At 39.8% G+C, this 27,977-nt stretch overlaps 1 protein-coding gene across 1 annotated transcript in view; it reads right to left on the bottom strand.

Moving 5' to 3' along the window:
- The window catches only part of IPMK (inositol polyphosphate multikinase), a 41,934-nt gene that overhangs the window by 9,456 nt on the left and 4,501 nt on the right, over positions 1-27,977 (bottom strand). The window contains exons 2-4 of the mRNA XM_062579928.1: positions 27,432-27,517; positions 11,218-11,314; positions 5,031-5,203 (exon numbers count right to left, since the gene is read on the bottom strand). Coding sequence (XP_062435912.1) covers positions 5,031-5,203; positions 11,218-11,314; positions 27,432-27,517 — 356 coding nt within the window. The remainder of the gene's footprint in view (positions 1-5,030; positions 5,204-11,217; positions 11,315-27,431; positions 27,518-27,977) is intronic.

The raw sequence follows: 27,977 nt of genomic DNA, 5'->3' as shown, positions 1-27,977 counted from the left end.
TTGACATTCTTCAACTGAGGTAAGTCTTAAAAAAAAAAAAAAAAGAAAAGAAAGAAAAAAGAAAAAAAAAGCCCAAGCCTCACAAGATCACCAAAATGAGACAAATGAGTTTGGAAAACTTGAAACTGCAGCTTAGGACACTAGGACACTGGATTCACAAATGCAAAATATCAAGTGGTATGAAACGTTAGTCAGTAATTCAGTATTGACTTTCAGCGCAAGGCAAAAAAATGCAGAGCCTGCTCTAACGCTTACCTATGGCAACTCCCTAGTCTTCTGGGGCACAGAATTAAATACACAGTAACCGTATAATTTAAATACACAATTAGGACTAGTCTGTTCAGTGGAAATACTATTATCACAAAAATCTACTTGATAATTTCCAGCTCTCTTGAACATCTGTAAGGAAACAACTAATCTACACTGAAGCTGGAAAAATACACGCACTCAGAACTGGTTTGGACAGTAACACAGAGCAGCAGCTGCAGAGCAGACGCTAACCCACTTGCAGAGGCCCGGCTCAGACCCCCGCGCTGCTGCGGTTCCCGTGCCTAGCTGACACCTGGGAAGCTGCTTCCACAAGGAGCTCCAAGCTTCAGTATCTGCTCCTACGCACGCCCTGCAAAGGTGGCTCGGGACCTGCTCTTCTAAGCAAGGGCACACGCAACCAGCATCTCAACACGTATTCTCTGATGTTGCTGCAACTAGACTTTAAAGGACAATTTACTCAGTTGTCCATCCCCTGTTATTTTTTTCCCCCCTACAGATGCACTTAAGTCACCACTATTTCACACTTACGCAGTAAGAATGAGCAAGCAAAGGTGTGTTTCAGTATTACTCACAGCTTTCTCTTTACAGGAAGGCCTCTCTGCTTTTGTAACTGGCATGCCAAGGTCAGCACCCAACCTGGCGAACTAAACTGCACGAGGAGGCACGCACGTCCCAGCTGGCCCAGCCTGCTCGAGCGCAAGAGGCGCCTGGGGGCCTCCTCAGGCCATCACCTTAGCATCAGGCAGCTCCAGTATCCCAGATCCAGAGTCGGGCCCTTTTCCCCAGACTTCGCCATAAGCCCAAAGTAAACATATATGCATCTCCTTCACATCTGTGAAGGACCCAGGTTTCTTACCAGTCCTACCATCTCTCACAGAGCAGAGCCTTGGACTTGTCCTGTCACAGCAGAGTTAAATATTGCATTAAAAAAAAAAAAAAAAACTTTTAAAATTAAAATTAAATCAAGATTTGGAGAGAGATGGGAGAGCTTGCTTTTTTAATATTCTCTTATTTGATATTACTTCTTTACAGTAATGCTTTGATACTTCCTGCTGCCAACAGCATGTCCATTTTTTTCTTCTTTCTTTAAAACTTAAATTGTCTTTGCTAGACTAAAAGCAAGGGAATTGCACACATCCTTGCTTGCTGCTGACTTGCAAATGCACCCTACACAGGATGCATACCTGTTCTCTGGTTCATAGGATTATAGTAGTCTATTCTTCTATAGATGCTTTGTTTCTTTCTGGTATTTGACAAGAGAACTTCATACAACTAACTATTCAGTCTATGACAAGCAATGTAAAATTTTAGTAAGGTCCTTGCATAAACAAATAATTGTAGAATTAAATTATGTTGAAATAAATCAGTGAAAAAGCAGAATACAACCTTCATCTTCTAAATAGAAGAAACAAGGACACTGCAGTTATGTCATGAGAGATTTGAAAATAGCTTAATACATTATCTTGGACTCCAAGAACTTTGATGGAGCAGCTCATTCAGAGTAAACATCTCCTATGCAGACTTGTCTACATCACAGGGACAATGAGGCCATCTCTCATCCATTATCATTTTTCCTGAAGTATAGAAAAAAATCTTATCAGGCATAAGGACAACTGTACCAGCTGTTGTATACATGACAGTTCCTTGCATAAGGGAAAAAGCACTGGAAAACAAAAGCTGGAATACCCAGCGGCTAGAATTTGCCCCAGAGGATGACAGACAAATCTGCTAAATTCTATCAACGAAGTATTTCTGAAACATATCCCTTGAATCAACTAGCAGGTGCTCGACATGGAGGAACTGCTCTTCTCAGTTTTGCAGCATGCAGTCAGCACAGTCAGACTGTGAAATACATGAACATAGCTAGGCTGCAAGAATCAGGAAGCAAAAGCAGGAAGAGCTATAAGGGAGGAGGAAGCAGTACCCGGAGGTACCAAAGGCAGCAGCTCAGCACAGCAACCAGAGCCGTCCTCTGCTGCTCCCCCCTCCCCTGCCAAAAAAAAAAAAAAAAAGTGAACACCATATGCAGGATTTAGTAGCTTTATTATTGTTTCCTTCCTAAATACTGCTATTAATGTATCAGAGCTTATGAAAGCTATCACAACGTTAGTAAGCATTTACTAGGAAAAGAAGTGGACTAAGCTATAGTCAGTTTTAAAATATGTTGCAAGAGTGTGTTGTAGATTAGGAAATGCATTCATGAAGACAGCTTCGATGAGATATCTGCATTACCAGATGCAATAGTTAACAGGCACAAACAAAAATAAATGATAGATTATACTGGCAGAGTTATATATTCACCAGCTTGTACTTTAAAGATGATGTTTCACAAATATTAGGGACTACATAATACTATAATCAAGATATTCTGGAAGAAAAATACTAACAAAGTCAGGGATTGTGGATTCTAAATAGACTGTGATTCTAATTAAGTCACAACCCACACATTCTACTTGTATTTAACAGTATAAAAAATAGAATATTTTTTATAGCATATGCTGCTGAGGTATTTCTTATATATTCCTATTTCTGCTACTAGAACCATCTTGCAATTAGTAACTTATTTATTTTGTTTATTTTTACTACTGGAACCATAACTGAGTGTTCTGACTTATGTTTAAATTCTCACTACTTTCATAATTTCTTGTTTAGCAAATCTATGTCCTCATACGTTAAGAAAAGGAATCTCAAAACTAACTATGAAATTGGGCTTCAGTGTTATTCAAATGACTATACTTTCTAAATGTGTTTTCCATACATATATTACGTTTATTCCCTGAAACACAATGAACATGCTTTAGCACATGCCAAATACCAGAACTATGTATATAAATCAACAACACTGCCAAACAGAGTATTTGTTTATTCTTAAGACAAACCTTATGTATTTATGCATAAATAAATGACAGCTTATTTACCAAAGCATAAAAATGTTGTATCAACTGTATCAACGGCTTTGGCAGGGGGAACTAAATAAATACATTTTTGTTTGTAGCTCTTCTCCATGATAACTTGTGGTTTGAGACAATACAAAAAAAATAAAAATACCAACACATGTAACTGTATGGCTTACTTTCCTGGTCCTCCTCTTTCTTGTTCTTCTAAAATAAGAAATTAATAAGCAACCTCCATTTCCTCTCACCCCCAGTAATGTATTAAACAGATCAAACCCAAAAATCCCTATTCTATGAATTGCGTAAGACTATTTTGTCCGACACACACTAGCATCCTTTACCCAGCATGTTGGCCATTTGGGGCAGTAAATACCTACACAGGAGAATATTTTATACTATGACCAGAATTTTGTGAGGATAAAGAAAGATGATAGGCGAAGAGAGCCCTGTTAACACGAAGGAGCCAGCTGAGCATAGAAAATGCCTTGTCAATCTCCGCTTCAAGTGTTGCACGAGGGGAGGAGGAACCTTCTGAAATCTTTTGGGAAATTAACTTCAACATGTAATTTGGTGCCAGATGCACAGACCTCACGCAGTTAAACACAGGGTGGGAAATCACACTGCTTGGAAGAACCATCATTATAAAGATAGTTTTAATTACGGAATGAAATGAATTTCTCTAACAGGATAAAGAATTCAGTAAACAGCAGTGTTAAAGCAGCAGACACAAGCAAAAACCACTGTGAAAGTAAGTATTCCCTTTACACTGTCATCGCACACACAGAATGTGAAGTACATTGTTTTACTCATAGATAAGAGAGATTATGTAACAATATAAGCCAAATCCAAAGCTATAATATCCAGCCTTCCTTCTGGATCTAAACTGTTTGACTGGCTTTTGATTCTACTCCTACCATTCCCTCTTATACACTCTTACATAGCTACTACTCATGACCGCTATAATTTATAGCTGTAAAAGCTTATCTCAAGACAGAGTTAAGGTTGAGAGCTTAGACAGTTAAATACAAAAACACTCGAGATACTAGAATTATTTCAAACAATGCTGTAACCTGCGAGTCACTGCTATCTAAGTAAATCAGAAGTCTGAAAAAGGCTGCAGCCTTTACGCTCATCGATGCGGGACTTTAGAAGCTTCGGCTTTTTGTCTATGCAAGAAGAGTAACCAAAAGTCTGTCAGAGAGCAAGAAAGTTATGTCTGTGCCAACCATAACAGGAGGGAAAAGAAAGAAGAAAAAAATTCATATCTACTTTAAGCATATCCACTCAACAAGATAAAGTAGGATCTCTCTAAAACAAAAAAAACAGAAGGAGCTTGACCGACAGCATAGGAACATACGTGTTAAAGACTGCAACACTGTGGAGTAGTATCTCTGATGACTATGAAGTTTTCCTATTATTCATAAGGCTATAAAACCTTAGTCTGAATGCACTTCAGCATGAGGCACCTCTTTACAGATGTGAAAAAGAAATCTGTAAGTGGTTCCTGATCTACAGATGTTCCATGAAACTTATGTGGAAATTTTAGAGTAATCTATGCACAAGTACTGAATCTTCATTTTCCCCTGCATCTAAAATAAGAAGTTGCAGTAGAGTTAGTATGGACATCTAGAAGTTCTTACTCACCTCAAGCTAGTCTCCAGCTGACAGCTGTTTCTCAAGCATACAAGCACCAGATGTTTTCTTCCAGTGGAAAATATTTTTAAACACAGAACACAAGCAGCTAATGCTCCACTGACATGAAAGCCTCAAAATTATCATCATTCACTGAAGGAGTTGACCATTAAACCTGGTGTTGGACAGCAGGCCGAAGCATAAACTGATTCTGAAAGCAAAACAAGTTCTTACCCTCATGCCAAGCACCAAAAAGCCGATCTCTTCCATTAGCGGGTACTTGCTGACCTGTTGCTGTATCTTCTCAGCTGAGGCATACGGATCGTAACTTTTCTGACCTATTTTTACATCCATTATACAAGGCTTATTAAACTTACGGGTCACATCTTCCAGTTTTAGATACATATCTGTTGAAAGACAAAACTTCAGTTAACAGGAGGTCAAAACAAAATAGTTAAACAATTCCTGCTGAGCTTCTTTGGGGAGGGAGAAGGGTTTCAAGTTTAGGATCATTCAAGTTCTTTTAAAGACAGCCAAATTTGTCTCTGAATACAGACTAAACTCAGTCACTGACACCCACAGATTCTGTTGACATTAAGTTCTAAAGACCCATGGCTTAGAAAGGCATATATAAAGAGTGCCAATCTAGCACTCAAATTCAAATTATTGCCCAAATGAAATTCATGAGTACCTCTTAAGCTGCTAACATACTTCAAGTAACATTAAGCACATACAACTACATGTTAGCATGTGGTTGGTTTTACAGTGGAGATGGTGTTTCCTTTATATATGCAAAAGACTAGAATTAATAATGCAATATTTTATTAAAAAAAAAAAAGAAAGTGAAGTCAACATTCCATGTTCTCCTCATAGAGCAACAGAAATATATCTCATTTTTCCTCTTTTTCCCTCTCCTTCCCATGCCACACCTTCTGGGGAAAAAATTCCTTGAATCTTAGACCGCTTTTCATCCATTCCAGAGTTGCGCAGGGGCAGCAAGGTGAAAAGAAAAAAGTCAAAAACAAAACAACCAACCAAATATACTCAAAACCCCGAATGTTTCGGAAGGAAGCTTTCTAAGGTTTCTAAAGAACCGCCTAAAAACAGTTTCTGAAGATCTAAAGCTTAATCAAAGTGGCTCATGCTTTTCCCAGATGCAAGCAGAATAATTGTCCAACAAGACTTACAGCACCAATTGTCAGAGCACGAGAAAACAAACTTAACTCGCAGACTGTCAAACAAGCCTGGTTGGAGAAAACCCACACAGATCTCCAGCCCCCGCCAGTGCTCCAAGTCCACACACAGCATTAACACAATAGTTTTTCCACACTCTTCTTAAATCTGTTCCTGCAAGTTTTATTCAAGTCCATCACAATCTTGAGAGAAAAATGAATTTCATGTGAAGTATAGCCTATTGCATGAATGTATGTCCTTAGCTTTAAGGAAGTCTACGTAGACACAAACACTCTGTTCTCCCCCAGCTCTCCAGCACCATCTAAAATGAGATAGCCATAGAAAGGAAAACTTCTGCAGTTCAAATGTAAAAAGCCGAAGAGGGACAAAGTGCCTCGATTTCATAGGCTATATAGATAGGTAGCAAAAGCAAAGTCAAGCAAAAGCAAACAAATGCTCCATTTCTACTTAGAAGTAGAAACATTCTAAAGATAAAAAATGAAATTGGCTTTTATTACTGAAAGTTCTGCTCAAACCTTGATCATTTTTACATTGTTATCACTACGATTGAATGACTCAGTTCTCAAAACTATTTATGCTATCAAACAAATCTGATTTAATCCTTATATGCCTACTTTTATCTATAAATGAGACTAAGTGTATTTTTAATGTACAGTCATGCTCAAGGAAGCATGTCAAACCAATATATTCTATTTTAAAGAAACTCCAGTCACCCATTAATGCACTGTATCAGCTTATGCCACTTTCCACTGCCAGCAGAATACAAAAATCTATTCTAGCTACAGATAAAGTAGTTTACTTATAGACCAGCTCACCCCTGAAACAAGTCTGTTAACTCGTAGAAGCCATGTGCAGCAAACACGCTCAGTATTTTCTCCACTGGATGCACCTTAAGGAGAAGCAAGACACATACTCTCCCTGCCAGGAAGTTTATTCTTTACCACCTGATGCATAATCTCCATTTTTTCTATTCCAAGTTTTCAAATGTGGTCATATTCAGCCAGATATTGGCAAGTTTTGAGTCTTTAGGAAAGTAGTACAGAATCTAATCTGTTATTTATCTGTTGTCTCAACCCAAGCTGTAAAATTTAAGTGTTATCCTCTATATCTACCCCTTTTCTTTATTACGGCAGTAATTATAATAGATATATTTGTGTCATCATTCTAAAACAATCCAGGAACAACAAAGTGAAATTCACAGTTTTCTGAACTGACCTCTCAGATGTGCTGAATCAGAGGGTTGCCACGGAAAGAAAAAAGCGCAAGTGAGTGTATATACATACATATTTTTGTATACATACACACAAATACACATCTTGGGAAATAGCTGCAGTCCTTCATGGAGTAGGCTACTGGCACCTCCAGATTCAAACCAGCATTTATCATGCGTCTTGCATCACTCTCACAATAGGCTTTTTGCTTAGTTCAGGAGAGGAGGCAGAAGATACTCACGATCTGTCATGAAACACATCCAAAAAGGCGGGGGGGGGGAATCTACAGAGCAGTATATCTTACCCTAACTATCAAAAGCCATTGGGCACAAAGAGTACACAATTTAGCTGCAATTTTTTAGTCAATCCTTTAAAAAAAAAAAAATCTGTATATGAAGCATTGTAAAATGTCTCTATTTAGTAACACAACAAAAAATGAACTCAAAAACAATTAGTTTAAAAAAGCATAACCAAATTTCTGAGAAACCAATATATTTCCCTTCAGACAACATACAGGCAAGATAACTGTATGCTTTCTATGAAAGGCCATGAGCATTTGCGGAGCACTCAGGGGTGTCTATCCTCTGCTCCATTTGTCCAAAACCCTCTTTATAAGCATTCAGCACAAAAACCCTGCATCTCCAAAATAGTTTAAGATTTAGATACCTGTCACCTGTCACTATTTCCCCACCCATTTCATAGCTGTTAAACTGGAATATTTCCCTTACAGTCCGACTAATGTGTAACCATCACTGTTAAAATAACTTTGGAGTTAACACTAACTCTGGAAAACACCAATTTCTTGGCCACATTCGCGAATTATCTAGAAATGACTCATCTGTCGCATGCTTTTTGAAATGATTCTTTAATTCTTCATCTTCAGCTAATTGCCAATTCAGAATTTCGACTGTTAGGTCTGCTCAATTCTAGATCTGCTCAATATACTCCCACAATCTCAAGCGACTTTTTGCAGGGGCGAGGGTGCAAACGGGGAAGGTGCTACGGCAGATAAAGCATTATTTCCTCCACCCCATCTCCCCTCAATTACTGCTTCAGAAAATGCTTCAAGTGTTTATGGCTGTTTTCTCTTGGTACTGCTTGTTTTTCATTTGCAGTGTGTTCAATTTCTTAAAGTCTCTGGTCTACTGACACGGACCCAAAAATCCCAGTATCAGAATGCATCAAAACTTTTAACATAATTACCCCTACAATACTTTGTGAAGCATTAAGACTGAGGCAAAAAACACGAGAACCAGATTCAGATATACATAGGTTTCACTGCATTGTGTTATTTTAGTGCCTATTCTAATTAGGTGTTCTTATAGCCTTTCATCTGAGCCTAAGTACGCTTTCTAAGGTCAACAGTAAGTCTCCAGCAGAGCAGAGAACTACAGCTCTCCTTCCTATTCTGTTTTTTTTTTTTTTTTTTATGCACAATTTCAAGCACTTCATATTTTCCAAAATGTTATGTATGATACTGCTAATACAAAGTGCTTGTGAAAATCACACACTCACTAATACAATTTCCTATCATACAATTAGATATGCTGCATCTGTCATGTAGAAACGCTGCATACCAATTTTCCACGTTTACTAACACATGCCAAATGCCTACAATGCCACTGAAACCAGAGTTCAAATCAAATAGTGTAATTAATTTAATATATTTCATCCCATTTAGCTAGCCATTTGGTGCATTTACCTACAGCTTTCGCACAGAAGCTTCATACTTATCTCCCTACACCTTTCTCTATGGAAGAAATTCCCTGTGCTCTCCACACCCTCCCCACCACAGTTCCTGCTTACCTGTCACACAGACATGTGGAGAGGGTCACAGATTATTTTCAATGTGGTCCTAAATTCATTTAGTCTCTTCTCTACTGCAAGCCTACGATTCTCTTCGTGCTACCCACATTCCCAACTCTCTTCCAAAATAATAACTCTGAAGCTACACACATAAGACTCTTATCTGTTGCCAAAAAGTTCTCCCTTCCCTCACTATCTCGTAAATAAAGGAACTTTAGATAAAAAGGAATGCCTATGGCCACCTTCCCTCTGCCCTGGCAAGGCACAGAAGCAGTTCCTCCTTGCAACAAACATTGTTTACATTTTTTATTTATTCATATACACACACCTAGTTCAGAATATGCAGCAAGCAGAGAGGATCTCGAAACTGATCTGCTCTTACATTCTTTAGGAGAGGTTACTTACGTTCATTCACTAACAGAAAGCAATTACTGGGTTCACTGCTCAAAGGCTATCTGGAGCTTTGTCCCCACACTCTGTAGAGCAGTGACTGTCAAAGGAAATATCAGTCTTCCAAAATCAAAACTGCAAAAGGCCACAAATACAACTTGGATATAAATTTAACAACTAGATGCCTCTTTAAGCAGCAAGATTCCTTCATCTAATGTCACTGGGACACACCATAGCAGTTAAACTAAGTTCAATCTTTTGAATGGTGCTAGAGGTAAGGTCACAGCTAATGGAGTGTGTGTGGGGGGGGGGGGGGGGGGAAGCAGACTGGTAATAAACCCTCAACCCTTATCTCCCCCAAAATAAAGTTTTCTAAACTCAATTGCCTACTTTTCACTCAGCCTATATGCAGTATTTGTGATTCTTTCCAGCTCTGATGCCTTTTGGTGTTGAGCACCAATGCGCAAACGTATCACAGATCACAGGTTTTTCCACACCTGGCATTAGTAAAACCATGTTTTCCACTGCCTTCTAATCAACAAGGAACTTCTAATTTGAAAGGCTCAAGCCAATTAAAGTGTTACAAAACACTTAGCTTTCCAAGTAGCCAACACACACATTTCTGTTCATCTCTAAAAACTTGACTTCTATCAGAACTACAGGAAACTAATACTACAGAGAGTGGAGTTGCCAACGGAGTGTTTCATTCAACCTCCCTTACCCTAGTCTTCTGTCAAAGGAGCTCCTGATACTGCATAATCTTAAGCAAACAGAAGCATCACCCCCTCCTTCAAACAACTTTTCCTAGTGGCTTCGCCTCTACTATATGCAAAGACCTGCCAGATTTCAGCCCCATCACGCATAGTGCTAGCTAATTCACAATATAAACTATGGATGTGTTGAGTTACTGTATCTCAGCTAGATCACATATTTTAACATCTTAAGAGCCTACTGCGAGTAGAAAAAAAGTGATTTGCAATTTGGAAAGGACACTAAGTGAGCTCCATAACGCATAAAACTACAAGGGAAGGAAGACGATAGCTGTGGTAGCACTATTTGAGTTAGTCCCAAATATGGAAATACAAAGTCAAAGTTGCGCCAAGCAAGTGCTAGATAACACCACAGTCATCACTGCATTTCTTCTCACAGGAGTCTGGAGAGTGTAGTTTCTGCTGCCTTTGGAAGACAAGTCTATCCAGAGACAGCATAAGGAAGAGAAGAGAATTATAGAACAAGATCACAGCTTCTCATTTAGGTGCCCACATATTTAAATGGTTCCTTTGGTTCCTGTATGTTCTAGAAGTTCAACTTCTTCAACATGAATAAGAAAGAGCAGAAGAAACAAACTAGTTCCTATTTTAAGAATATTCTAAGTATATTTTCTATTTCCGACTGTCCTCCAAAGACATCTTTTTCTTCTCAAGTGCTAACATGCTACACAAATACTAAGGTAAAACACCAGAGCTCCATTCCATTCAAAACAAGTGTAGGACAAGTAGTACTCTCAACCAAGGTAACTACCGAACTGCTTTGTGCAATACAAGATCATGTGATCCAACCTTTGGAGCCTCAGCAGCAGATCCCAGCTTGCAGGTGTCCCCCCAGGACCAGCCAGAGGGCTGCAAACTGGGACATGCTGAAGTGAGTTACAGAGGCTTAAAATGGAGGAAAAGAGGAAAAAAAAAAAAACAAAACAAAACAAGAAAAACACCACACACCTACCCACACACACCACCAGCCCTACAGAGCTCAACTGTCAAAATCATTCCCCAAAAGATCTTTCAGCAGACAGGGACTAATAAACAAAATTAGAACAGTACCATTTGGTGCAGCAGGTGGTGACCAGACACCGAAGTATTTTGGCAGATACTCTCGCAGCTCCAGAAGAATGCTGTCACAACAGTCAGAGTCATAAACCTGAAATAAATGGGGTGAAAGGGGAGATGATCGGCTGAAAATATTCATTTTATATTTTAGTAGTCCCTTCATTATCATTTCTTACAGCCTTTCCATTTGTATGTTTAGGATTTCTACTTTACATTTAGAAACACAAAATTATCATATGCAACAATCAATAGCATCTTTCTTTCAAGCTTTGAAGTGAAAAGATATACCAGCACTAACAAAGAATAACGCATATGTTAACTTGAGCAGGAATCTAAATCACATTTGTTAATATTGAAGCTTATTTAGTAAGGACTGAGTTCTATCCTGAATCCAAGACCGCATAGGATTACTACAGATAAAATGTAAAAAGCCTCAGATATCTGATAACAAGTAGTATACAAATTCAGGCTGGACTGCATTTCCTCATTTCCTCCAAAATAAATCATCCTGTAACTGAGTTACCCAGACCATGCACAATTCAAACAGATTTGCTTCAACTCTTCTTCAAAGTTTTCCAACTTATCTAAGGGGGGGGGGGGGAAGGAGGGGAAGTGTTTGGAAATGGCAGCTAACATATTCCTGAACGAATAATTCCTAGCACACTTAAAATGAGGTCTAAGGATAGTCATGCAATTCCATACCAGGTATCACCAGTTTTCAAAAATTTAAACAAACAGAAGTGTTAACAGAGCTCTATGGAGTTAATTCAACTCATGCTTCAAGAGCCACTTTTAGTCATGGTAAGAGACCATCTTGTGACAAACAGTAGGAATTCCATAACAAATTTATTTATAGCTGTAACGTGAAGACTTCACATGGGACCTCCCAAAGCCTGAAATCCAGCTACCGTTCTACAACATCAAGGCTAATGTCAGCTGTGATCGCTGATGCACCACAACTCCAGACAGAGCCTCATAGGGCAGCAGAAGGTTAAAATCAGTCAATGCGGGTTCATGCTAAACTAAGTTTCCATCACAGAAACCTCAAACTGGGCAAACTCAAAGCCACCGCTACACTTCAAATGTAAGGTGGTGTTTCACAGCACTCAAGGCACATCTAATTAAGGTATCATCTGGTCTTGTCCCAGCCACACAAGTCTGACAGTCCTTTACGCCAGCTCCACACCTAGGCAGCGACTACAAAGCTGATACGGCCAAAGCTGCGGGATTTTATGCTGGATCACTTTTTAGCTAGATCCATTCCTTTAACTAGCTCATGGTTTAAACCTCACTTTTAAGACCTTAAAGAGAGGAGCGCTAAAGCCAAAAACCACACAAACCCATGCAGAGCAGGAGTTAACACCATGGCACTGTACCTCTCGCCGCACCCTGTATCCGCACTGGGGTTATCTCGGGCATACAGAAGTCGTTGGGTGTGCGCGCTACAGGGTAGTGGCACAACACACCACTTCTCTTTTCACAGTGGGGTTTAACTAGCAGATATCCCCTCTGAGAACCATGGGCGAGCCTAGGCTGATTTTTCCCCTCCAGGCCAACAAACTGGTTTGTCGATATTCTTGTACTCTCAGATGAAAACCTTGCTTATCCCTGTAATCAACAGCTTCTATTTTTAACAGATGCAACATTTCTTTGATGAGCCTCAAAAGACACTGCCAGCAGAAAACAGTGCTTTCCCCAGAAGACAGCAATGAAACTTGCTCTTAACAGCTGGAAGAAAAAAAAATTAAGGGAGGGAAAAGAGCGCACACAGCACCACACAGATGCCGAAACACGGACTCAGTCGCTGCTATCTTTTGCATTGGAGTTCACTTTCTCCTTCTCCCCAGCCTGCTGCTTCTGGGCCAGGACTCCAAGCACAGACTGGTCAAATTACCTCACATCGTAGATATTTTCAGACAGAGCAGCACAAATAAATTACATTTACTGTTACAGTGTTTTATCATGGCATCCAAGAGCTAGCAGAGCAAACTGTTAGAGTATAACCCCTCCTCTCCACAGTGAATGCAAATAGACAGCAATCATCATGGAGTTTACATGGGAAAGAACACAAATTCAGGACAGGAAAGAAGAAAAGGAGAGAGTTGGGAGCTGCAGTGCGGCAGGCAAGGCGTACAAGCACTGGATGCAACTGAAGACAGGGAAACAAAAGAACTTCTTTGCTTATTTTATTTGCAAATTTTAACCAGTAAAACAAGGAGAGTGACGTGTTCAGAGACCACTTCCACATTTTTTAAAAAACAGAAGACTTGTGACTTACCTTTTTAAATTACCAACACTAGGGTCCAGTATTTGAGACTTAGCAAGTAAGTAATACTATACTCTTCTATATTTCAAATACTATGACACAACAAAAGTATTCAGATAATTTGCAATGGCATGTAATAGCCCAAGTTCAAGGCCAAATGGGGAAGAAAGCTTCAGAAAGGATATCTTTTGAATCATAACAAACTATCCAATAAACTGATATGAGACATTTTAAGAGAAAAACACAATCTAAGAAACAGCCATGCTTTGTTCAGTATCATTACTTCAACAAAACAAGATTTAGCACATCATTTCCATCCCTAGGAAAGTTACCTTGCTCCTAGAAGCAAGAACTAGCTCCCTTTAAAAGCTTTGACATAACATATACAAAACACCTATTTGGCCTTAATATAGACCCCAATCTCAGTCTGCAACACGTGCATGTCAAACAAGTTAGCACTCAGTTAATAAACAGAGGAAGCCATTTGGTGTGGGCAAAAGCAGCAAGAGAGAGAGATAATTTATGATTTATACTAATTCCTAGGCAGAAGAGAGCCACTTCTCATTAGTGAGGCCCTCACAAACAGCAGCTATGGACATCTCATTTCAGGCAGTCCAGGAGCATATTGCATATTGAGATGCCATTCTAAATGCTGACTATAAATTCAGAGGATGAATATGCAGTCCAAAATAAGGAAATGGTACTGCATTTCAGAACGATGTTTACAGTAGTAGCCCAAAACCCAAAGAAACACTTAAACTAGCTCTCATTCCATAACATACCCCCCAAAATTACTCAGGAAGTAATCCATGCACTTTTGCCCCAGGTTGTTACAGACAAAGCTGGGCAACTGACTGGAAGAGAAAAGTTACCACTTACCCCAGAACAACCTTTAGAATTAGACCTTTTTGTTTTATTTATATTAGCAATACTCCAATTTTGTTTCAAACAACTGTTTTTCTAAAGTTTTGCACTTGATAGCTCCACTTCTCCAGCGTACATAGACAAATATGTAAAATTACTAGTAAAGCAGAAGCAACTTATCTTCAAATCAAGAACTGCAAAACAATTCAGCGTCAGTTCAGCCACAGTAGCTATCCATCCTACATAACACAAGGCTACATTTTTCCAATAGCACAAATTGAAGACACACAATGCAATAACTGTTGGGCTTAAAAGCAAGTAAACAGGATGCTGACATTTGGAGGGCTCACAACACGATCATTACAAATTATTGCAGCTAACTCATAGGAAGAGTATGCCCCAGATATGTTCTGTGGCAGTTTAGAAAAATTTAACAGACATCATGAAGTCATAATTTCCAGTCGCTCAGAACTTGTTAATCCTGAGGCAACTTTACCATCCTTTAGATTTTAATCCAAAGTACACTGTGTTTGTTTTGGTAAACTCGATCCAAACAGATCCATCTTTTTCTTAATGCAAACAGTGGGCTGCTTGTGAGAATGGGAATGTTCTTTTCCTTATTTAAAGCAGCATAACTTTTTTTTAAGGATTAGCTAATTACATAAAAGGCTGCAATAGGGTAGAGCAAACATTTAAATTTCAGCAGGAAACTAGCAGTAGAGACCCATCTTCAAACGTTCTGGTGAAAAATATTACTTTGACAGAAATGTAGTTTAAGAGGAAGGTTCTAATAAAGCATACAAAAAGTTGATTCTTTTAATTAAATTTGCATTTACTTTAAAGCTATCTGAGTAGGCAACTTTGAAATGCTGGACTACATTTTCTGTATTTACTACTTCAGCCCGAGACATCACCTTTTCTCGTTGCCAACTACCATAGCCTGACCTTTAATTAAGGCCAGAGTAGTACTATCCCTTGCAGAGACTCAGGGTACACAACCAGCTGTCAACATCAAGCAGAGACTTCCCAGTTTCCAACATCTGAGGTTCTTCTTGTTTGTTTTTTAAACCTTATCAAGTCAAGCACTTAAATTTGTATGCATAAGGTTTACAGATAATAGTGCAACCCTAACGCTGTCTCTCTATGCTGTATGCATTACATGGCAGACCACAATCTGCATCTCCCTCTGGACTCCTGCATCACTCAGTATAGCATTTAAGTACAAGCACAAGAAGAGCTGAAACAACGTGCCCTTGTGGCCAAGGCGGCCAATGGTCTCCTGGGGTGCATTACGAAGGCTGTTGCCAGCAGGTCGAGGGAGGTGATCCTGCCCCCTACTCAGCCCTGCTGAGGCCTCATCTCGAGTACTGTGTCCAGTTCTGGGCTCCCCAGTACAAGAGAGACATGGAGCTACTGCAGAGGGCCCAGTATAGGGCTACGAAGATGATCCGAGGGCTGGAGCACCTGCCCTGTGAGGAACGGCTGCGAGAGCTGGGCCTCTGCAGCCTGGGGAGGAGAAGACTGAGGGGGGAACTTACCAATGTGTACAAGTGCCTGAAGGGAGGGTGTCAAGGGGACAAGGCCAAACTCTTTTCAGTTGTGCCATGTGACAGGACAAGAGGCAATGGGCAGAAATTGAAGCACAGGAAGTTCCGCCTGGACGTGAGGGGGAATTTCTTCCCTGAGAGTGTGGCGGAGCACTGGCGCAGGTTGCCCAGGGAGGTTGTGGAGTCTCCTTCTCTGCAGATCTTCAAGGCCTGCCTGGATGCATCCCTGTCTAACATGCTGTAGGTGACCCCGCTGAGCGGGGAGGCTGGACTAGATGATCTCCAGAGGTCCCTTCCAACCCTACTGATTCTATGAACAATTGTGAATTTGGCAATCTGCAGCTGTTTGCCTTTACCATGCCAATAGACTCCCCTAATCCTTTTCCAAAGTAGCATCATCATGTTCTGACATGTGAGTGTCCACATTATGTTTCCACAAATACTTTAATCAGCCAGCTCCATTTATATTCAGAAAAATGGATACCAGAGCTATTACAGAAGTTAAATATTTATGATTGTTATCTTAAGTGTTATTATACTTAATCGCTTGTTTTAATATCCGAAATATAGCTGTACCGTAACATTACTCTCACAGAAGACACCTAAAGACTACAGTTTAAAACACTCAATGTATTCCCATGATCTGATCATGTAATTATATAAATGAATTTAGTATCGCCACCACCCCCAACCAAATCAGTTTTGTCTGTCTCTGTAAATACTCTGTGAGAAAATAATTTCAAAATCTCCCAAAGATACAGTGATTTAATGATGTTTAAGCCTGGTATCAAACAGGTTTTTTTTTTGGGGGGGGTACTTTTCAATTAGTCTTCATTTAAACAAAGCTGGAAAAAAAGTAGTAAGTCTTATTTTATTCATCCTTACAATTTTACATAGTTAAAATTAGGCTAAACATACCCAGGTGTGCAGCCTCAGGTACTGAGTCATCTTTGCAAGAGGAAAAGTAAAACCTGATCCATTTCTGAGGATATGACAGGGCTTCAAAACTTCAGCTAAGAGAAGCAGAATTTCTACGGAAGAAGCTAAAAGACAGCAATCGGGGACAGTCACCAAGAGCAATGCTGAACAGAAACCACAGCAGGGTCATAAGCAAGCAGCTGTGGATGCCATATGCAAGAAGTTGCTCTAAAATGGTCTGGGTTAAGTTGGGTAGTGTCAGATCAACAGGTTCCTCTTTCTTTCCAATAACCACTTATTCTGAAGGCAAGGCAATGAAGTGTTTTGCAAAATGTAAGCATGCACTCCACCCTATCCCACCAGACAGACAAGGTTTGTCTCTCCCTTTACACAACAGCACAGTCCCATCCAAATTTTTAATCACACAATGTTTCTGGGCAACACAAAATAAAGTAAACTTAAATTATTTACTTTACTCCACACACCCTGCAACTGATACAAGCCACTCAACCAAGCACAAAGCAAGGTAGTATGCAGAGCCCTATCTGTCAAAACTGCAAAATTTGAGATCATGTTTCCTCACAAACCTATTGCTCTAGAATTCTGCTGCTTCTTGCCCTTTTGCCTCTCCTAGATTCACAAATTGACAATGCATCCATCTTGCATTCAGCTTCAGCTGACGGAGCCTTCACCGAACCCGAGAGACCGCTGAAGTCAGAGAAAATTCCTCGTTCAGGAAGGTGCAAAGCTTGCTCCTTCAGGTGCCATAGTCTGACTTGTCTTTTCTTATATTAAAAAAGACATACTACCATGGGTCAGCTGACAATTTTAACACAGTAAGTACTTGCCACTACTCTTTCTTCTTAATCCAGCGACCCACATCATTCACTCAAAACTGCTGCAGTAACACTGTCCTCAAGTTACCCAGGGCCAAATCTTCAACCACCAGCAGACAGAAATCCTGTAAGTTTCAAGGAAAACCATCAAGTCACTTAAAAAAAAAAAACAGACTTCTCTATTGAAAATGTATGGCACAACTAGTTCTCACTTTGTAATTCTAATCCTAAAACACAACTCCATCACTTCAATGTATGGAGTTATGCAACACAAATAACGTTTCTCATTTTAAGGTAAGACACTAAGCTGGTCAGAAAACACTGAACACATTCAAATCCTCACATCAGTAAAAACAAGCAGAACAAAGACAGTAATTATAATGTCTTTGTTTGAATTCTCTGCTCAAAATAGATTTTTGAGGTAACTCCAACTGTTTAGGAGTAAGTTTAAATTATCCCTGAATATCAAAAGAAAGGCAAATGAGTAGAATAGGACAAAAGGAGAAAAACTAGCAAGACTATCCCCCTTTCCATTAAGGATATTATCTTTTGGTTTTGGAAAGCGTTCTGATCACGGTTGGAGATTCAAATTAGGAAGTACTAGAGGACAAGAGGTGGGAGAACCCTCAAGCCTGTACATTTATATAAGCAAGATTTAACTTTACATTTCAAAGAGTCAGAAAGGGGGAGATGAGTCCTGAGAGACACTTTTTCCCCAGGACCTACCACACTGCAAGAGGCAGCCCTGGCACAGCCTTTAGTGCAGCACTACCCTAAAGGTGCACTTTCACAGCCGTTTAAACCAGGACAAGTCTACCACAGTCCCACACACATTTTCATCCCGTCCCTTGCAGCAAAACTAGCTTTCAGCTGGTCCCACAGTCTGTTCAGCTCCTTGATTTGGCTCACTGCAGAAGTGCCAGTCCAAGTACTATTTAAGTACATTCTAATGCCTTAAATTCTTGTCTTCCTTTCAAAATATTCATTTCTGTGTTCTGCTTCAATTTGGAAAATGCTATTGATCTAATCTACCTGTATTTTAACAGTAACAATATATTTTAAATTATCTTCTCATGAAACTTGGCCTTTAATTTACAAGAATCAACTCCCGCGTGAAGCCGGGCGTCCGAAACAATCATTTCATGGCTAGCCTGCCAGCGTTACGTCAGGTTTGCAGTCTCAGTTTCTACACTGGAAGTCCCTCTGCTAGCAACCAGCTCTCATTTTGGGACAAGACCATCTGCCAAGATAGATATAGCTTATAATAATCATGTTTTTTTCCTAGAACAAAGGAGAATGGGATCTACTAAGAGGAACTATAGTCAATGGCTTATGGTTCTGGGAAAATCTACCAGGGCTCCAAGGAACAGCTGAACAGCTATTCTGTAGTTTTCTGCACAAATGGATGGGTTTTCAGTTGTTACAGAAGATATACTAGCATCAACAAAGCTGTTCTGTAGTAACTTTAAAAAAGCAGCTCTGAAGAGGCCTGCACACACATGGCCCACAGAAAACCAGAAGCTACAGAATCCGCTATCCCATCTTTCCTTTACTCACCAGTCTGCTCAACAAGCACATCAGCTACTGCTGCTTCTCAAACCTGGAAATAACCCTCTTGCTCACCACTGGGAAGAAAGGAAAACAGCAGCATGAACCTGCGCTAACAGCCATAAAAAGCAATGCGCATGTAGACACACACACAGTGCGCACAAACACACAGAGAAACACTGTACTAACAATGCCAAGAAACTTCAGCAAGCCTTTGATCAGAGTTTGCTCAAATAAACAAATAAAAATAATCTATGTAATTGGATTCCATTACATTCAGGTATGATGAGTTATTTGTTTTGTCTTATCTTGAAGATTGATACACACACACACACTCTGAAGAACACATATTTAATGACTAAAAACTAATTGCTACCAAACTGCTCCCTAATTATTGGACATTAGGGGAATTAAAAGCATGTGATAGACACAGTGGGACATGCCATATAATACTTAATGGACTCTTTAATCTACTTCTGGTTAATTTTGTGCCTGGATACCCAAGAACACGCCGACTGTTTTAAGCCATATATACTGGTGTTCCACATCTTTCCCACACTAATGTAGTCCTGGTTTCGTGCAATACTCATATTCTATATATAGATTTTTTTTTTAATACTTGGAAACTAGAATTCTTGCTTTCAGAGACCGAGTTTTGTTTTGTTTTTCTTCCAACCTGCAATTCCCTCAATCCCATATTGGAGGTCTACCTGCCATATCCAATATTTAAGTAAGTTTATAAGGAATGAAATGCTGTATTTACCGCTTAACAGCAGCATGCCTTTACTCTAAAAGCTTATTCTAGAGTAACAGAACCATTTATCATTATAACAGAACCAAAACTCCACTTAAACATCTGTTCCATAGTCAGAAATAGTTAGTGCTTACATGACGCTCTAACGTAGGAGGGATACTGAACTGCAACTTGGTCAACTTAACATAGCATGGACGTGCATAGTAAAACCATACTTTTTTTTCACTCAATTTTCAGCCCGATTTACTCTCCGAAAGGAATCTTCCACAAAATTCAGACTGATAAGAGCAGCTGATCTTTTTTTCACTGTGCTTATTTACACAGCACAGGCTGCAGACGCTTAGTCTATTACCAACTCCAGCCAGCATTTCCCTGCTAGGACTAGACTGCAACAACAGCTTTTTACTCTCTCCTTATTACACTTTTATTACAAAGTCTTATTACATTTATCAAAGGGGACTATAGATTATTCTGTGGTCTACAACATACAAGAAGCATGGGGAACAGATGTTCAGTAGATCCTGCTACATTAACTTCCTATTGCATCGCAAGTCCCTTCCAGATGCACTTTGCTACAGGATACAAGGAATCACAAAAAGCTGTCACTGCTCGCAAGTCTTACTGTCTTGGTACAGTAGGCTTAAAGCCATTCCACAGCAATCTGGAGTACAAGAATTTGAGCATTTGTAGGACAACAGCAGGAACTCTGCAGACTCTTGGATCTGCACTTAGATTTTTATCTCCCTTAGACAACTCCTAATTTTAAAAGGTGCAAACAAGTACAAGCAGCAAGTATTTCGTAAGTTGGTGAGAAGGTCATTTTCTTCTCATTAGCTGATCTGCATGTTCTCGTTTTACTTGCCATACTTCTTTCCAGCCCCATAGCTAAAGCTACAGAGCACAAAGCAATTTCATACACCAGTTGAGAACTTGGACTTGCTTATCATTCCAACAAATCTCTCCTGGACTGTCCCTCACCAGAAGGGAGAAAAAAAGTTAACTATGCCAAGGCAGAAACCGAGTGTATCAGAACTTGTTTACTACGGTTGCAGACAGTTAATTCGTACCATTTCAGTACCACTCTTTTGAAGATGCAGTAGGATGACATGTGGCAAGCGATTATGTTCCAATATCCAGCTACTACTCTGAATACAGTAGTAATTAAAGCTTTGGCCAAAGCATTGCATCCCCAAAATGAGCTGTTAAAAGAACTGTGCATTTATTTCTTGAACCTCTGTCCATACAAGACTTGGAATCAGGACCTTAGCTGGAGATTTGATCATGGGATAAGGATATTTTATTACACAACAGCAGCACTACGGCCATCATCCACTCCTTTTTCAGTCAAAAATAATCATCTAAATCAAGACTGTAAAACTAGCTAACTGAGTTTACAAAATAGAGTAATTCATCCTGAAGCAAGACGTGTTTTGCTTCCCAAATCCGCTTCATTTTCCATCACTAGCAGAGAACAGTTTACAGAATACAGCCTGCCTTATCATGATTTGTGCTCAATGGGCTGAAAGAGGCTGGTGGGCAGAAAACTTCCAGGCCAAAATCCATCCTCCAAACCACAGGCTTGATTTTATGCCATACCGGGAAAGGTGGGAGGGTGGGGGGAAAGGACAGGTCATCACCCTATTGAAAGCTCTCTTACAATGCATCCCACAAAAGTTGTTCGGAACAACAATTATGCAGGCAGCTATTAAACCATTACTTCCTAGCTTTCAAATGCTGGACTCTGATCTAAACAACACAAATCTGTTTTACACGCTGGAGTTATTTGTGTCTCTTACATCCTGGCTTTGTTTTCAAGACATGTAACAAAAGTGAAAAACAATTTCTATTATCTAAAATGGTAATTGCTTCCTTGCATTCATGTTGTATATCAGCAGAGCTTGAACGCTGAACTTTCAGACTACCGCTACAGTTGTTACAGGCTCATCATTAATTGGCAACAGGAAAAAGATCTGTTCTCCAGAAGGGCCAAACAACTAGCCTTAGTATCTTTTCCCAGCACTACGTGGAGTGGATCACCTCCCAAAGTTCCCAAGCACCAGGGTAAAAGTATAAGGAACAGGTTGCCAGCATTAAGAGGCAGGACTGGGAAGAACTCCGTCCTTCTCATTCCAGTCCCTGAGTACAGATGTAGCATCTGGATAAAGACATCTGAGAATCAGGATAAGACCTGGCATACAACAGCTTTGGAAACCTTACAATATTGCAAGTATTTGAAGTTGATACCTATACTTGGCACCAGCTACAACAATTCTAACACATGACCACTAGCAAATAGTTTACAAGAACATTTACTGATGGGTTAAAGTACGCTGAAATCCCAGTGCTTTAGCTACTGCATTACCAACATTTAACTTCAATAAGTCACGTTCAAAAGAGGTACATGCAATAACAGGGGTTTACAGCCCTATGGAATGAATGCCAGAAGTAAGAAGTGAAAGAGCTGCCATTTCAAATAGTCTATCAACCTTCTGCTGTCCTTCTAAAGGTATGAAAATAAATTCTCTATTTCTTATGCAAAAAAAAAAAAAAAAAAAAGCTTGTAGGAAACTTAGTCAGGGCAGTAGCTTCAACAACTGTAAATTCTCTCTTCCTCAGTTCAAAACATTTGCAGTCCAAGGATCCATCCTTGTGCCCACAAAAGCAGATGCCCTATTTAAAGCATGACATTCCAGCTTCCTCCCCCTCTTGGAGGAACTAACAGGACAGTAGTTTCTGCACTATTACATTCTTGACATGACAAATGAAAAAAAGCCCTGGGCTGAACAGAGTATCTCTTAAATAGGAAGAGGTAGTTATGCTAGCACACAGTGCTCTTGGGTGCAGCCTGGCATGTTTGAGACAAGAGCTCTGCACCTAGCTAAGCACAAGGTTTTACTTCATATAGTGAATGCACTAACTTTTTCAACAGATGCTTTTCTCACAGTTCCAAACTCATCTGCCAGAAGAGATCACTGTAGCAGAGCTGATAGGCTTCCTCCCTTCCCCCTTTTAGCACTGCTGAATTAAACCAGACTGTTTCAGCACATAAGTATGTGACACAGCATAAAGCAGGTTGAAAGTCAAATACTAAAACTCACTGAGAAGTAGGCTTCTTTTGTGGTGTTATCAGAATGCCTGTGTAGACAGCCTACCATAAACATACACTGTCTTTTACCAATTATTTTTTTTCTTTAGTGGATACAGGCCACTACTATATAATACACTGTACTGAATTTTCTAAACACTATTTTCCTGTCCCTACACCTCTGCATACTTCTCCCTCCTTAAACTCTTTTTAAAAGCCTTTCACAGTGCCCTATAGGTTCTCACGAAGTATTTCCATTAGATGGAAACAACTGATCAGTCTAAACTGTCCTTAAAAAAAAAAAAAAAAAAAAAAAACTTTCTATTTCAAACATCCCCCCGCTGTTCACCAGCTATTGAAAACAGTATTTTGTAGCTATTAAAACATTTCATTTTTTTCTAAACTAAGTCAGAGTATTAAAAGACTTAGTATGACACTTGTCACTTACAAGCCTATGCTTGTAAGAAATTCATGACCTCAAGTACAGGAAGGAAGTTTACAGGAATACAATTAAGACATTATTTTAATTCGTTAAATATTCACAGAACTCCACAGAAAGTGGACATCACCCTTGGAAAGTCCTACTCCAATAATAAGTTAGGCATTGTTAATAACTGATTATTATTGCTTACAAAGTTCACTGTTCTACTGTATCTTAATCATAGAAGCTATTCATCATGATCTTGCTATACTTTATACTTGTGATTCTTGTGGTTACTAGAGAATGGAAAAATGACAAGTCATTTCCCCATCAGCAGAGAGTGTCACACACCACTGTGAGAGAGGCAAAATTTTATTTACTTGCTGAAATAATCTCATGAGAAAGAAGCCCACTATGGGGGAGAGGGAGAGCTGTTTATAAGAACTGCTAAACTAAAAATATGCTCCTGGAAAAACAATAGGGAGGTCAGCTAATACAGTCTCAGTAAGAATTACAGGTCTCTGAACACGGTAAATCTCTCCAGTAAATTTTTCAAAACTTCCAACTGTCACTTGCTTCTCAGCACTGACCTGTGGATTCTAGTTTTAGATCATTACTAGTATTTTGCAGTACAGTGTCTTGCTCAAAACGTTTGCTGTTCAAACACTGCAGAAACTCTATTTTGTTTGGGCTCTATCTGTTACCACTTAGCTTTGGACTCACTGTTAAATATCCATCATCTGCCCAGGGGAAGCAACATTCCAGTGGTTTGCTATAGACTATTGCCCTCTGTCGTGTTCAGAAGATAAACCAGCAATTTCAGAAGAGAAGGCTGGCTTGTCCAGGTAGAAAGCACTTTCTACCTGACATCACCCTGATATCACGTCAAATATATATCGCTCACATATGAGTGTGATGTTCACACTCATCCAGTAATGCTTCATTATCTTTTGTCATGACACACTCCCCGCAGCCTTCAGTCTATGAGCATGTAGACTACATGCCAAAACACTATGATGCAGCAGAGAGCCTTCCTGTTTCCAGCTGGTTACCAGGAGAGACTTCTGCCTCAGACCTGCGATAGCTGCTCTTCATCTGACTTGCACAGCTGAAATAGCAGCCATTCGTCATCCTAATACAGAGGGTGAACTGGAGAAGTTCTCTGTTACTTCAGCCGAAGAGGTCTGCTTCACCCTTACTTCAGCTGAAGAGGTTCGCTTCACCCACCCACAAGTGGAACAGAAGGGCTCATTTCTGGTCCAGGTACCCAAGTGTTACTCTTGATTCAGGTAAGACAGCATGCAAATGAAGTTATAACTGATCTACCAATGCAGTCGAAACAGTTACTGTGTGTGGGGAAAAAAAAAAAGGTGCAGAAGTGAAAAAAAAATCATGATTAAACCACACATACTAAGATTAAACCATAAAGGTTCCCCCTTATCAATCGAGTTGCATCCTAGTCTTGACAAGGTGATAGTCTGGATTCCTGTCTTCATGCACTTCAGTCTGTAAGAGATACAATTGCGATGAAGGCTGCATCACAGAAGACCTTAAAAACAGCCTTCAGATACGCTCCAGCTCTATCCTGGCAGAATGTAGGCGCTCTTAGTGCTAATATCCCCAAGAAGTCTTCCTGGGGTCCAGAAGGGTTTAGTCTTTTGCCTTGAAACTGCTTCTATTCTATGTGTATGCAGAAGGCAGCCCTGTCATGCCTCTCATCTAGAGGCATCATTGCTTCATTTCCTGTACTATTTCTCATCATCTCCCATACTGGACTGCCTTGTAAACAACTGCTCATTTCAATGAGGGGTAAAGCTCTCCCCTTCCTCCATCCTCTGGAGGCTCATTAGCCTTTTTCAAGATGGTAAGTCTTTGATTATAGCTTACAGTGATAGCTCACTCAAAGTGAGGCAGTCTTTCTGTTCCCCCTACTTATAAGACCTTCCCAAGCATCAGTCAAACCGCTAAAACTTCAGAAGGCTTCCAGCAAGGGAGTTCAGGTTTTGCTGCCATTTTCATCAGTCAAATCATTTCCTCAGTGTCTGAAGAGCACCAGCACAGCATAAGCTAAGTGGCAGGAATGGAAAGAGGATGACTGACCTTTCCTCTCTCAGCAGCAATGAGCTATTAGATCAGCTCCAGCTGGATGTGAAAGCACACCTTACACTAAACCTCACAAGCTGCAATAATCATCCTTACTTCGTGACAAATATGTAGTGCTTAGGTATCTATATCTCGTATTACATGGCTCATGACTGAGAGCAAACATGAAAGTAGTTAATTATTGAGGAGCAAAAAAATCTTCAAGCTCTTTCCCCTGTACTTTCACCTACAACACGCATGCATTTCTCCTTGCTTTCTCCCACAAAAAGGCATTCTAGTCCACACAGGAAGTGAAGCGCCTATGTAACTTTTCCTAGCTCCTTATTTGTCAATAAATCTCCAATCCCTTTCCCAAATCTCTTAACCCCACTCCCGCTCAAAAAATAAAATAAAAAAAAAAAATCTGTGTCAAATGTGAGCTAGCAAGACCCTAGAAGGAAAACAGGCATAACCGAAGCTGGCTTCACACATTATTAGCATTGGACCTGACTTCCTCCGCTATGATAGGGTCCATCAAGAACAGCATTAATACAAATGTCTCTTTCTAGAAAATTTTGCCCAGGGTCTTACTCACAACTTATGACATGAGTCTAAGCAACAGGTAAAGTGACAAAGCCTATATTGCAAAAAGTTAATGTTAAAGCAGTGTTGTAGCTTGCACCTTTTACCTGCTGGCTTTGGGCAGCAATGGGACATTACTATCTGCACTTGATTTGCACATAAAAGTAGCCTGTAAGTAGGCACTCTAAGGATACGCTGTTCAAGCTTTCTACTTCTACTGAAGAGTTACCACCCAGCCTGGATAATATCTTTCTTAGCCTCATCTAAGTGACAGTCACTGTGGAACCTCAGAGAAATATTTACATTTAAGTTTAACTGGCTCCTGCTGAGCTCCTAGTAACTCAAGAGTTGATGTTTTGTCTAGCAGTCTCATCATATCAACTATCAAATAACAGTAGTATGTAAACAGATTTTTCTTACAGTATACTGCTTAATCAGCTTCTGCAAGATGTTTCCACAAAACACACAACATCTTTTAGTGACTTAATTTAATTATCCCCTCCCCTAATAAAACAACAAAAATCAAGACAACTCTCATGCTTCATGAAGATTTCTACAATTGCTTGTACCTACACAGGAGCTAAAAAGCCACGGGAGCTGTAAGTCGGTGTAGAAATAATGCAGGACAAATTATCTGGGAACTGAGGGCAGGCAAGTAAGGAAAAGAAGCTCTAGAAACCCTTTACTCCCAGTAAGACAGCCAGTAACAGTTTTCTTGGTTTGTCTGCTCAAGTTACTGATAAAGCATACTCAAGATGAGCAAAGGATTTGGTTCGTATTGGTAAGTATTTTAAATTCAGTTTGATACAGTTAGAGATTTTCAGTTTTTATTTACATTTTCAAAGGATGGGGGGTTTTAATAAAATGGATAACAAAGCAATACTTATAGCAACAAACCAGACTCCACGGATGGGTGAGGCTCACTACGTTTTAGACCATAAATTCCGACACGCTCAGCACCATGAGAAAGAAAACCGATGAGAATACATATAGCAGCCTTCAGTAACAGAACGAAATAATCCAAGACTTTTCAACAAAACCTTAGATGCTGAGAACACACTGTTACCTCCCTGAGCAAATAAGAAAGCTTAAAACCTGTTAGTAAAGTAGACCTGGTGTGGGGACATTCTAAGAGGAAAAAGCTCTACAGAGCATAGAGATGTCATGACAATTCTGCTAAATACCACTCAGATACTTGGGTTACATTTTCCCTCCAAAACAATAGCAAGGATGTACTTCTACAGGAATCACACTCATCATTTCACCTTCAATGAGGCAAGTTCCTCCACATGGCAGGACCCTCACCTTGTTGTAGAACTCCTGCTCCCGAGGACCTCGGGGAGGTGGCTGCAACTGCTTCAAGACTGTCCCATCTGGATGCTGCAAGATACCTAGAAGAGAAGGATTTCATTCAGGGCTTACTTTTAAGAGATGCAGCCTGTATTTTTCAGAAATCACAAATACACATCAAGGACAGTCCATTTGCTCAGTTCTACTGTTCCCACTACATGCACAACAGAAATTGGCAGCTCTCACACAAAACCCTTAGACAAGCTTTGCTTGTGTTCTTTCTCTAGCCACCAGATGAGCTTCTGGGTCCAATTCTGGTCAAGGCCAGCACAGTACTCATATCTGACATTGAAAGTTCCACCCAAAAACGCCTACTCAACTAGGGAAGATTATGTAGACACTCCTTTTTTAAACAACTGATAACAAGTTGTTTTCCCAGTAACACTAAGAAGCTTAAGTTAAAAAGAATTAGTGCCAAGTTTTATATATTTGTCATTAGCTAAAATAAACATATGAGCTGTGAATGCATTTTTATACTACTGGCATAGACGGAGCACTATA

This window comes from Rhea pennata, chromosome 7 (assembly GCF_028389875.1).
Source record: "Rhea pennata isolate bPtePen1 chromosome 7, bPtePen1.pri, whole genome shotgun sequence".
NCBI classification, from domain to species: Eukaryota; Metazoa; Chordata; class Aves; order Rheiformes; family Rheidae; genus Rhea; species Rhea pennata.
Note: the sequence above shows the minus strand (reverse complement) of the source record. Positions and strands in the feature narration are given on the sequence as shown.